Source organism: Macaca nemestrina, chromosome 2 (assembly GCF_043159975.1).
Source record: "Macaca nemestrina isolate mMacNem1 chromosome 2, mMacNem.hap1, whole genome shotgun sequence".
In the NCBI taxonomy this organism is placed as follows: domain Eukaryota; kingdom Metazoa; phylum Chordata; class Mammalia; order Primates; family Cercopithecidae; genus Macaca; species Macaca nemestrina.
This window is the reverse complement of record NC_092126.1, coordinates 149,803,981-149,816,468: the sequence shown is the minus strand read 5'-3', so window position 1 is coordinate 149,816,468 and position 12,488 is coordinate 149,803,981. Positions and strand designations below refer to the sequence as shown.

The window sequence follows — 12,488 nt, the reverse complement described above, 5'->3', positions numbered from 1 at the left end:
CGAGCCTTGGAGAGGCAGTGTGTCTTTGTGAAGGCACAGAGCGAATTCAGAGCTAGGGTGCAGGTCTCCTGACACCGGCTGGGGCCCTTCTGACCGTGGCCCCGAGGAAGGAGGCTCACTGGGAGAGTCACGTTCTCCCTGTGTGCCTGACGCTTGGCACACACCATCATCTCATCTCATTCTCTCAGCACCCCTGAGTGGCTTATTCTGTCCACTTGGACAGAAGAGGACGTTGAAGTCAGAGAAGCAAAGTCATTTGCCCAAGGTCACACAGAAAAGGAGTGAGAGAGTTAAGAACTCTCACTTCTGGCTGTTGGGGTAGTGCTGCAAACATGAGCTAGGGATGGGGCAGGGTGAGAAGGATGAATTGTGTGCGTTTGACAAGGGCAACCTTTCTGTCCCTCATCTGGGCACCCAGAGTGAGACCTCTGGACCCTCTAGTCTCAACTGTGGGGTCCCAGCTCCAGTTCTGACCTCACTGGCCTGAGCCTGGACCACAGGGAGGGGGCTTGGGTTTAGCAGCAGCGCCATCTGGTGGTTGACTTACTGCTAACAGAGCCTGGATCTGCCAGCCACCAGCCCCTCTGAGCCCAGGACTGGGATGGAGGGATAGGGGTCGGGGAGAGTGGGTAAGGGCAGGAAGGCTCAGAACTCATTCTTCCCTGCTAGAGACCTGGGCCAAGCCAATAGTTGCCTGGTATAGAGGGAAAAAGCCAAGAATTCTGGGTTTGATCCACCTGGTTTGAATTCCGGCACAGCCTGTGTGATGTTGGGCAAGTTCTTCCATTTACCTCTCGAGCCTGTGTGCACATCTGTAACATGAGAATAAATCACAGTTCCAGTGGTCGTTGTGAGGATTATGGAAAACACCCACCTCATCTTAGGTGCATGGTAGGTGCTCAATAAAGGACACTTGCCTTCACTCTACACTGTCCTCTGTCCCCTCTCTCCATCATCCGACCAGGGGCTCCCAGAGCTCAGGCCCAGATTCCTCTGTTACGTTTCCCCTAAATCCTTCACCTCTGGTGGGGGCTGAGCCCCTGCTCAGCCTGGGCTATAAGAGCCTTGTCACCCCAGGAATGGTTGGCTTTGAAAAGAAAGGCAGAGAAAATTCCCAGGAGAATAAGAAAAGCCAAGTGTCGGCTAGACCCAGATGGGGAATCTGACACACCCAGGTTGGGAATCTCCAGAAAACTCAGACCTGTACAAGCCTAGGAAGGTCAAGGTAAAAAAATCCTTGTCCCATCACGTACCCGCCGGCTGCCTCTCGTGGTCTGCAGAGTTCTGGCCTGGCTTTTCCATCTCTGCCAGTCAGGCATCTGACCCCTTTATTCATGTTGGCTCCGGCTCCCAGTCTCTGTGCCCCCCTGTAAGAGCATTTCCGAGCTACCCTCCTCCCCTTTCCTCAAGGCTACGTCCTGCATATTGCTCCTCCAGGCAGGGCCCCCCCAAGGTGATCCCAAGTACTCCCTAGGACTCTGGATGACTGAAATACCCCCCCAGTAACGACCAAGGGCTGTGATATTTTTTATAACTCTTGATGGCTCTCAGCACCTCTTAATGCTCCCAAGTGAGCCTTTTTTTTTTTTTCCAGTAGCCATTATGACTTCCATATATTCCTGTCACTCTCAGTCTCTTATAACTCCCAAATGGCTCCACATAATTCTACCGGGTCTCCAGGCCCCCTCCCCTTGCAACATCTCTTTCAGGTCTCCAGGGGGTCCCAGGCACTTCCAATGCCTCTCACTGGCTTTAACATCCCCTTGTCTTTATCAGTGAACTCCCATGGCCTTCTATCATTTCTGGGAAACGGTGAAGGTTTCCAGAGGTCCCTAGTGTCACCAAAGGCATTCCAAGGCCTCTGAAGACCTTCAGACCTTCCCCACATGGCCTCCACCACCATCTGTAGCCTCTCCATGGCCTTGATTAACCTCTCAATGCTGATGACTGTGGTGACATTTAGTGGTTCCCAACGGTGCTGTGATGGTCAATTTCATGTGTCACCTTGACTGAGTTAAGGAATGTCCAGATAGCTGGTACACATTGTTCCTGGCATGTCTGTGAGGGTGTTTCCAGAAGAAATTAGCAGTTGAATCAGTAGACCTAGTAAACAAGACCTGCCCTCACCAAGGCAGACAGTCATCATCCAATCCTGTGAGGACCCAAGAACAACAAAAAGGTGAAAGGAAAATTTTTCTCTGCTTGAACTGGGACATCCATCTTCTTCTGCCATTGCACATCAGTACTCTTGGCTCTCAAACCTTTGGGTTTGGACTGGAACTACACTGTTGACTTTCCTGTGTCTCCATGTTGCTGATGGCAGATCATGGGACTTCTCAGCCTCCATAATTGCATGAGCCAATCCTTTATCATAAGTCTCTTTCTATATATTTATATCTAATTTTTAGAGAAGTTTCTCTAGAGAAGCCTGACTACTACAGATGGTCGGGGGAAAGTGCACGGGCCTTGGCGCCAGACACACCTGGGCTGTTACCCCAATTCTACCACTTTCCATCTCTGTGACCTTGGGTAGCTGAATCTACCTCTCTGAGCCTGTTTCCTCATTCCTGGTAGAATGTGAACACCATGCCAACTTACAAGGCGGTTGAGGGCAAGGTAATGCATAGGAAAGGGTCTGGTATGGTCTCCAGCACTGAGTAGGTCTTCAATGCCTATGTATTCCTTTTCCTATGGCTCCCCACTCTGGGGCAAGCTGGGCACTTGTTAATCCAAGCTTCTGTCCTGTGGAGGGACCTGCATCAGGTGCCATTCCATGATAAGCATGGTGTTACCTGATCTAACTCTGCCAGAGAGATTGGTGAAGATACATGAAGGGTTATAGAAAGTAGACTGGGGTGAAACCCTGTCTCTGCAAAAAAAAAAAAAAAAATTGGGCATGTCCCAGCTACTCAGGAGGCTGAGGTGGGAGTATTACCTGAGCCCAGAAAGTCGAGGCTGCAGTGAATGGGGAGTACACTGGTTCCCTGCTCTCCCAAAGCCTCTGTCATCACTCGGGATGTTCCCTCATCTCAAATGTCCTTCTCTGCCTAAATCTTACCATCCCCCATGGTGCAACTCAAGTCCCACATCCTTGGTTAAGTGGCTGGGTACATGAGCTTTATTTAGATCCAGCAAACCTGGATCCAAGCCCAGCTCCTCACTTGCCAGGAGGTATAATTTGTATCTCTTAGGGCAAATTATTTACAGTTTTGAACTCTAGTTTCCTCATATGAAAAATGGGATTAATGACACTTACTTCTTAGATTTGTTGTGAGGCTGTGATGAGGTAACGCAGACATGACCCTGGAACACAGCAGGTGCTCCATAAACAGTTCTTATTCCTGCCTGCAGTACTCCTCCAGCACTCGGTCCATGGCACATCCTGCCATGTGGTTTCCTGTGAAGTGGCTCTGACACTTGAGCCACCCTGGATGCTCAGAGAATGCTGCATGTGTTACTCTTTCCAGTATCCCTCACAAAGTGGGCATTATTTAAAAATGAGAGAGAAGTGGCCAGAGTTGGCAACAAAGGCTGACTTTTATCCCTAATGGGTAATGAGGGCCCCAAGCTCATTTGCTTTTTAACAGCTTGAGATGGTGCAGGGGACTGATTATGAGATGGGAATACAGAGTTCTAGGGGAATCTTGGGCAAATCACATTCCCGCTCTGGGTCTCATTTCTTTGCCATTCTACCAGTGGCTAACTGAGGTCCACGGAGTGGGCAGACTTGCTCAGTGCCACACTGAAGAACTCTTAACTGGCTGGAAGACGGCTAGGAATAGGAGGTCAGAATCAGAACAGCATCTCCCTGTGAACTTACCCCTGTCCAGAAGGGTATGGACACCTCTCCTCCTAACAGTAGGAACACTCAAGGGAAGGGGCTGTTTCACTTGTCATAATAACACTAGTCCTAGGTGCACACAAAGAATATGGTGGCTGCTCAGTAAAGGGCTGCTGAATGCATGAAAGGACTCAATTTTCCAAAGTTGGCCACTTTCAGCAGAATATGTCTGCTCTTTGGTGCCTGATCTGCCCCCAACTCCATGGGAAATGCTGTTAGGCCTGAGGTAGCCTGGACTTCACTTCCAAAGCAGTGTCTAGTAGAGCCAGCCTGCAGAGTCCCACTTGGCCAGCAGGGGTCACTAGCACACACTGCAGCCTGGAGGGGTCTAGTGCGTCAATTAATTCTTCATGCTATTAATTCTATAGGCTCAAGAGTCTGCAAATGAAGTTTCCTGGGAATGAGTGAGACTCATCTTTCTGTAACCCAGCCTCCTCTTGCATATGACAGCTGCTTAATGCAAGACACTTTCAGACATGAGGAGGGAAGATGGCAGGGAACAGGTGACTGCAGCAATCCCTGTGGCTCTGTGAGGGCAGGAATTACTTAGGGACCCCGGCTGTGGATCACAGAGACTTTCTGAATTCCAGAACTCTGTGGGATGCTTTCCTGTGAGCAGATATTACCACCTCAGAGAGGATGAAAGGCCAAGACAGGGTCAGGTAGACTTGAGATCAGGGATTTCAAGCAAAAAGGTTGACCAGACAGGAATGAGTAGACACTGCATAAGATGATCTTACTGTCATGAGCTGGCAGGACAAAACAAGCCTGTGGTCTCCAGTGGCCATTTAGAAATCTCAGACACAAATTTAGAGACTTTAGTCTAAGTTCTAGGCAATACTACAAACACTTTTTGAGCTTAGGCATTATTTATTCAGAATAATAACTAGTGTGAGTTCAGAACCTCATCATTCACATACAGAGCTCATGGGATCTTCATAATCACCCTGCATTTGAAACAGGAGCTATTATCCCCATTTTAGAGATGAGAAAACTGAGGCTGGCAAGGGCAGATCCTGGAGCCTAACCCAGGGCTGCATACTCCAAATTCTCATCTCTCTGTGTTCTGCCTTGCATGCCTCAGACATGAGTGTCTGCCTACTAGGACACAAGCATAAGTTTTGTGGCAGCTATTTTCACCACTGTGAGGGAGCTGTTGCTTTCTTTAGGCCTCACAGCATGAGAAACAATAAGGCACTGTGGTCAGGAGAAAGGGCCTTTGGGTTAGACACACCTGAGTGCTCTTTCTGGTCCTGATGTTTACTAGCTGTGTGACTGAGGGCAAATTCCTTGACTTTTCTGTGCCTCAAAATCCCCTAACTGTAAGGAGGAGGGAGAAGAGGTGGCTGGGGAGAGAAGGGCCTTAGGAGAAAACCAGGCCCCACTGTGGCTCCTCCTCATGGGAGGCTGGAGGAAGGTCTTAAAACATAGATCCTGGCTGGGGTGGCTACAAGAATAGATGGCTATCTGTAAAATAGGGGAAGTAACAAATAAAGCAAGACATAAATAAAGTGGAGAAGTACCTATTTTACAGAGTTGTTGTAAGGATTAAAAAGACAACTTCTGTAAAGCATCTAGCACATACTAGGCAAATGGTAAATACAAGAACATAAAGAAGTCTGGGCTCCTAAAACACCACTGCCTTTGTTTCTAATCTATAGTGCTGAGTTGAGACTGCAACTTCCACACAGGGATCCAGGAGGGTTTTGCAGGCATATCATGGAGGGAATAAAAACAGGACAAAAAACCCAACGAATACCACCTTGCTAGGAATAGCCACATTGAGTGTTCATTTCTTTAATTTTTAAAAATGAGTACGCAGACAATCTTGTACCCTTTGAATGCCCAATAAAAATCTTCATTATGCAAAACAGTACAACCTTTTTCATTTTTTAATAATATTGTAAATATCTCAGAAAGGATGTATTGTTTCTAATGAATATCAAAAAAGTCATCACAATGACATGTTCCCCTGCCCCAACATTGCCCTCCCCGCCCCCAAAGTTACCCAAATACTAGTAGGAAATTACAAAAAACAAAAAACAACAATCCACCCTCCGCCCTGCCCCATGAGTAGTGTTAAGTGAGTCAAGTGTTAACAGCCACATGTACGATATGTGTGTGTCGGCGAAGGCGGACCACAGGGATCTGTGCATCCATGAGAGTTGGTGTAGAGAACCTGTAGCAGCAGCAGTGGGAAGCCTCCTTGCCCGGGGCCTACTGGGAAGACAGCAGCCAAGGATAAACACAAGCAGGGCCCCAGCCTGGCCCTTCCTGGGTCCGCAGAACCAGACAGCTCAGGGAGACGAGAGTGGGATGGTAGCTTGCCCATAAGAAGTTGGGCAGGCCTGAGCTGTGTGCACAGGGGGCCCAGGCTAGGCTTCCTGTCCTGCCCAGTGGGGCACTGGGCATCTCTCAGCAGACACAGGCTTCAGATCGGGGCTGGCCAGAGCAGAGACGCTGGGGGTTTGTAGACTTTTGGGTGAATCAAATACAGAGGACCCTTACAGGAAACTAAAGCCTTGGTTTAGAGAAAGCCCACATTTCCACCAAACAGTATTGGGAACCTACAGAAAGAAGAAAGAGGGTGCCTTCCCCACCCTCATATAGCTCAGAAACCAAGGTAGAGGCTTGATATGAAGTCCAATTAAAAAAGAAGAACGGTATCAGTCAGAGAGTTCTGCAGCCAGGCTGGCTGGGGAGCAGTGCCAGACTCCAGGTCCCATGGAGGGAGGAGCCAGCGGGATGCCCAGGTCTTCCCTCCAGTGAGAGCTGACACTTCCCTCTGCCAAAGAAGGGAAGGAAGGTGGCAGGGAACAGGTGACTGCACCTGTAGCCTTGCGCCTGGCCACAGGAGCAGGTAGAATGGCTCCTGAACCAGGGGCAAGGATGGGAGAGAACTGAGAGGGAGGATGGTGGTAGGCAGACGTTAGGGGACAAGAGGAGGGAGAAGAGGTGGCCTGGGATAGAGAAGGGCCTTAGGAGGAAACCAGGCCCCACTGTGGCTCCTTCTCATGGAAGGCCGGAGGAAGGTCCTAAGACATAGATCCTGGCTGGGGTGGCTGCAAGAATAGATGGCTGCTTCCCCACCCAGAAAATCAGTCCCCAAGGCAACTCCAGCCAGCCCTGCCAAGGGTGGAGAGGCAGAGCCGGGGCTAAGAGCAGCTGACCAGGAAAAAATGGCAGGCCAGACAGAGGAGCCCCCGCCATGGGGGCTGAGGACCCACTGGTGTCCAGAGAGCAGGGCTACCCACAGATGAGATGAAATTAGAGTTTTAGGGAAAACACACATCAACACCACACCATTTCTACAATAAACTTGATTTTAAATAAGCAGGTGGGGAGGAGGTACAACTGGGAGGGCAGAGATTATTGCCTGCAAGTCTTCAGAGGAAGCCAAGGTCCATGGCAGGTCTGCGAGCCAGCAAGGCACACAAAGAGAATCCCTAAGAGATAACCCAATCCGGCTCCTCCTCCCATTTGGGAGATGGGGAAACTGAGGCCCAGGGAGGGAAAGGGAGTGCCCAAGGTCACTTCATGGGATCAGGGCAGAGGGGGGTCTCCAGCCCAGGAGTCCTGAGTCTGCTGAACCTTTTCTTCTCTGCCACATAGCCTTGCTGTCTGCAAACCCAGTGTCCCTTGGAAAGGGAACGTTTGAAGGAAAACTACTGGGAAGACAGCAGCCGAGGATAAACACAAGCAGGGCCCCAGCTTGGGGCCATACCCTGGGGTATGGAGGAGGGGCGGCTGTGGATGGTCAGAGACAAACATGGGACACAGAACAGTCATTAAAAGGCTGACAGAGGAGGACAGCCATCACTCCCCACCCCACCTGGCCCACGACCCCAGTAAAAAAAGTTTTACAATATTATACACTTCTTCTTAATCCCTAGAAAACATTGATTAAAACTGCCCTAGGACAGAAGATCTGGCAGTCACTGTACAGTGTTATCTCTTTGTAGTGGTTACTTCCATGATGACTGGGGGCGGGGAGGGGATATGACTTTAGAGCAGTGTACAGTGGCCACCTTAAAATTAACTTGTTAATAAATCCTGTGCAAAACAAGCAAGCCCCTACCATTAGGTGAAGCATGGGGTTCAGGAATTCATTTACACACATGGGGGGAAGAAAGGAAGAAGAGCCCCAGGTGGCTGGCGGCCGCTCAGAAGTGCGTCTCCTTCTCTGTGATGGCTGCGATGGTCCCGTCGCTCTTGAGTTTGGCATCACAGTCATTAACTGTCACCATCCGTGGGCTCACCCCAAGCTTGCCCCGCATTTTCAGATCTGTGCTGGGGGTCGTCAACTTCTGAAGTTTCTGGATGGTTGGAGACGAGGGAAAGATCTGAGTGATTAGCTGCCAGGGTCCAGGGTCTGCCTTGGCCTCTCCCAAGTACACGGGGGACACCTGGGTGCTGAAGAATTCTCAGACTAAGGTCCGGGCCCCAGCTTGGCCTCTTACGGCTCTGCCCTCGATGATGAACAATCTCCCTGGGTCTCAGTTTCCTCCTCTGGAAAATGGGGACGGTAGAGGTCCCTACTCCTGGCATTAGGTCAAGAGTAAGGAGAGGCTATGGAAAGTACTTAGCCTCACACCTGGCTAGGAAAGGTGGCTGGGACTCAGAGCTGTCATCAGGGTCCCTGCCTCGTGCCTGCCCTTGGGGGACAGTGAGAAGCTGGGGTGTGAATCACTGGGTGGGAATGCATCTCCAGGGCTGTTTACAGGACAATTGCTGGATACCTGGGTGCGTTTCCCATGGAAGGGGTGCCATCATGTGGGGAAGGTGTAGCGTGTGTTGGGTGTTCCTCCAGCTGTGCTCAAAGGTAGAAGCATTAACACAAAGCCCAAGGCTCACAGCCTCAGGCCGCCTTGCAAAGCAGCCAGCACCAGGTGGCTAGCTCTGATGGATGCAGACTCCTGTCCCACGGCCCTGCCCCTCAGACCAGATGTGGCCCTGCCTCAGGCCCCTATCCCTCCGCTTCATCTGCACTCCCCAAGTTTCCTGGGAGAAGACTCCAAGCTAGGATTTAGGGGGTGCTTTCTGGGCATAAACCCTTTCCCAAGGAAGGCTGCAAAGCCTTTTGGGTGGCTGGTTTCTCAGGATCAAGGCTCTGCCTTCTCTTTCAGATCCTGCTGTGCCTGCTGGGGCACACTGTGCCCCAGACTCTGGCACAGATCTGGGGCTACAGCATGGGTTCCAAAGCCAGGCGCTTGGGTTTGTGTTCTGGCTCTACCATTTAACAAGGGCAAGAAGCTTAACCCCCTGTCCCTCAGTTTCCCCATCTGTAAAGGGGGATAATAATGGTACCTGTCTTCCGGGGTTAGTATAAGGATCAGATTAGTTGAGTGGTCACCATGTTACCTTCCATTCAGTAGGATGCATCCTCAGAGCACCTCTCTGAGGCACCTCTATCCTCATTTTCCCCTCTAGATCCCTCCCATCCCCCAGCAGCAGCTTTGTGGGAACTGAGGCTCAGGGTAGTGGACTACCTGGCACAAGGACTCTTGGTGAGGAAGACCTGGAAACTGGGTCTGATGCCTCCAAAGAATTCCCTCTTTAATAAACCCTGCTGTCCACGTTGGCAGGTGTGTGAGCTCAGGGAGATGGAGGGGGCTTAGGAAAGAATGCTCCCTCTCCTGCTTTCCCCCGCACACTAGGCCTGAGATGATCTCTAGAGGATTTAGCAGGCAACACCAGGCATTTCTGAACACCAAAAGATCATCTGGAAGTTTGGGCAGGGGCCTTCCAGTGGTCAAGGTTTTAAGGCCCCAGGTCAGCTCCCCTCTGGACATGTTTGGCCTGAGATCAGAATTAACCAACTGCCCTCGACCTACAGGCGCCAAGGAGCCTGACTTGCTCTGGGGCGTGAGCAAGCTTGAGAAAGAGACCTTCCTTAGTGGCTGGCTCCTTCTGGCTGGATGCATGGCTATTTCTGGAGCCCGGGCCCCTCAGTGGGCAGGCAGGTGGGCTGGGTGTAGCTGCCTCTGAGCTGGAGCTTGCATTCTGGCTGTGCATACCCCCACTCCCCATCGCCTCCCAGGTGGCCAAGTTCAACTCCTGCAGTCCCTGGGGTGTGGCCTTGGGGCAGAGACAGGGCCGCACAGTAGAGTGCAACCGGTCCAGCAGAAGAAGGTGAGGCAGCAAAACTCAGGGGACAGGATCACACATGTCAGAGTCTCTGCTGTATCCTTCAGAAGCTGTGTGCCCTTGGGCAAGTTGCTTCACTTCTCAGTACTTCAGTTTCCTCATCCATGGAGACAAAAAGAATCTCCACCCCCCAGGACTGCTATGCGGATTAAATGACTTAGTATTTGTAAACTGCTTAGAACAGCGTCTGGCACACAACAAACACCCTGTGCTGTATACTAAATAAGCAGAAACCCACTCAAACCGCTGCCAGCGGTAGGGAAGGAGAGTGAATAGGGAGTGCCGCTCTGGAGTAAGATGGGCTCGGTAACGATTCAGTTGCTGACAAAGGACCACACACTGTAGGACTCCAGTGACAGGAAACATCCAGGGTAGGCAAATCCACAGAGACTGAGTCGATCTGTGGTTGTCTGGGGGTGGAACAAGGGTTAACGGTGAATGGGCATGAGGACTCTTATTAGGATGATGGAAGTATTCTAAAACGGATTCATGACAATGACCGCATATTGTGGAACATTACTAAAAATTGCTTAATCGTATAGCTGAAATGGGTTAATTTTAGGATATCTAAAATCTACTTTGATGAAATTGTCTTTAACAATGTGATCTGCTAACTGTTGGCTGTGTAACCGCAGGCAAGTGACCTGATTTCTCTGAACCTGTTTCCTCTACCTGCTAACTGCAGAAAATGATGCCTGTCGCCCCAGTTTGCTCTGAGGATGGCAGGAGATACAGCAGGTAGACAGCCTGGCAGGGTGACACGTCAGAATGATTGGGATTCACAGAACAGTCAGTGCTAACACTTGTTACCCTCTGGTCCAGGACAGGATCCCAGGGCTTTTCCTATATGAACTCAGTGAGTTCTCACAGCCTCTATAAGTTAGATACTGCAGTTATCCCATTTTACAGACAGGAAGACAGAGGCTTGGCTCCTAGAAACTGGCTCAGCCAAAAGACCTCACAGAGACACCTTGGGCACAACCATGCTGATAAGCATTGGTCAGAGAGGAGTTTGCCACAGCGCCCACCGAGGCAGATGGGCACATGGTCATCGCGCACCGTGCAGATGAGGAAACTGGGACCCAAGGTGCGAACCCTGCCCACATGCACCAGCCCTCCTGGGGCAGTCTCACCTCGGGCAGTGTCCCCTGTGTCTTCCACACCTTGATGCAGATCCAGAGCGGGATGCAGAGCATGGAGGACAGGGCCATGAGCCAGCCAATGCCATAGCCCCAGGCTGGGTAGGTGTAGACATTGTTGTACTTGAGTGGCTTGTACTTGACCAAGAAGAAGATGAAGATCCCCTGCAGAGAGATGGGGGCAGGTGCCTGGGGGATGGGCCCTCAGCCCTGCTAGGCCATGAGGGGTCTCGGGCCCAGGCAGACCAGCAGGAGGCTGGCAGGGGAGGAGGCTGGCCCCATTTCACAGCCGTGAAAGGTGAGGCCCTGCCAGGACCACAGTGAGCTTGAGGCACAGCAGGCTGGAGCCCCATCCCACAGGCAACAGATGCTCAGGGAACTCGGCCCTGGGTTCTGGGACCTCGCTGGGCTGTGAGAACCTCTCCCCACCCCCAGGAGCCTCTTCCCCAGCCTCTGCCCAGTTAGGAATTTTTATTTTTTCTAGTTACTCCTTGAGACTGGTTTCAAAGTTGCTTCTCAGAACTACCAAGGTCTGTGAAGATGCTGAGTTACATCCAGTGCCAATAAAGGGATGAGTGATTGGGCGTTTTTTAATTAAATGTCTGCTCAGAAAGGCCCTGCTGTGGTCCGGTCTTGGGCAGAGCATGAGCCCCAATGTCACCCTCAGCTCTGCTGCCTTCATGGTTAACAACAAGACAGGGACAGGTCTTTGTTCCCCACATAGTCCTCAACCCTCCGAGGCAGATCCAGTGCCTGATTTGCCTATGCAGAACCTGAGGTCCTGAGAAGGGAAGCGGTGTGCTCCTGGTCACACGGCAGCACTGGGATCCCAATGAGGCTGCTCCCTGGCCAAGCCCAGAGCCTGTGCCCATGGGTGCGGCTTTGCAAAGCAACCTGAACCAGGGGACATCAACCTCCTCAGGTCCAGCTTCAGCCAGGCTGGGGGCTGTGGAGTGGAAACGTGGGTTGGGGGGTAGGTGGGTGGGTAGATGGCTGGAGGTGGCTCCTGGTGGGGCCCTTACCGCACAGATCCCAGGAGTCACGATCTTCCAGCACCACTTAATGAGCGACGGTGGCCGGTAGCCAATCATGTCTTCAATGTTATCATAGAACCGGTTGCTTCCTGTCCGGAATAAATCAGATGGGCACATACACACCCCAGAGAAGTTTTGTACGTGAGTCAGGGGAATGGCTAGGAGTGTTTGCGTTCTCCAGCCTGAGACAGAAAAACTGCCGCAGGAACCTTTGTATTGCTTAAATAACGACCAGGATGTTACATGTGTGAGGTTTCAGAATAAAAAGCAGCAGGAGGGATGCTGGCCCACTACTGGAGACAGCTCTCCTGGCCTCAGGCCCAGGAA

General features: G+C 51.3%; 1 protein-coding gene across 1 annotated transcript in view; it reads right to left on the bottom strand.

Moving 5' to 3' along the window:
- Positions 1 to 4,726: 4,726 nt before the first annotated feature.
- The window catches only part of LOC105477701 (solute carrier family 6 member 11), a 124,611-nt gene continuing 116,849 nt past the window's right edge, over positions 4,727 to 12,488 (bottom strand). Inside the window, exons 12-14 of the mRNA XM_011734352.2 lie at positions 12,150 to 12,250; positions 11,122 to 11,292; positions 4,727 to 8,157 (exon numbers count right to left, since the gene is read on the bottom strand). Coding sequence (XP_011732654.1) covers positions 8,005 to 8,157; positions 11,122 to 11,292; positions 12,150 to 12,250 — 425 coding nt within the window. The 3' untranslated portion in view covers positions 4,727 to 8,004. The remainder of the gene's footprint in view (positions 8,158 to 11,121; positions 11,293 to 12,149; positions 12,251 to 12,488) is intronic.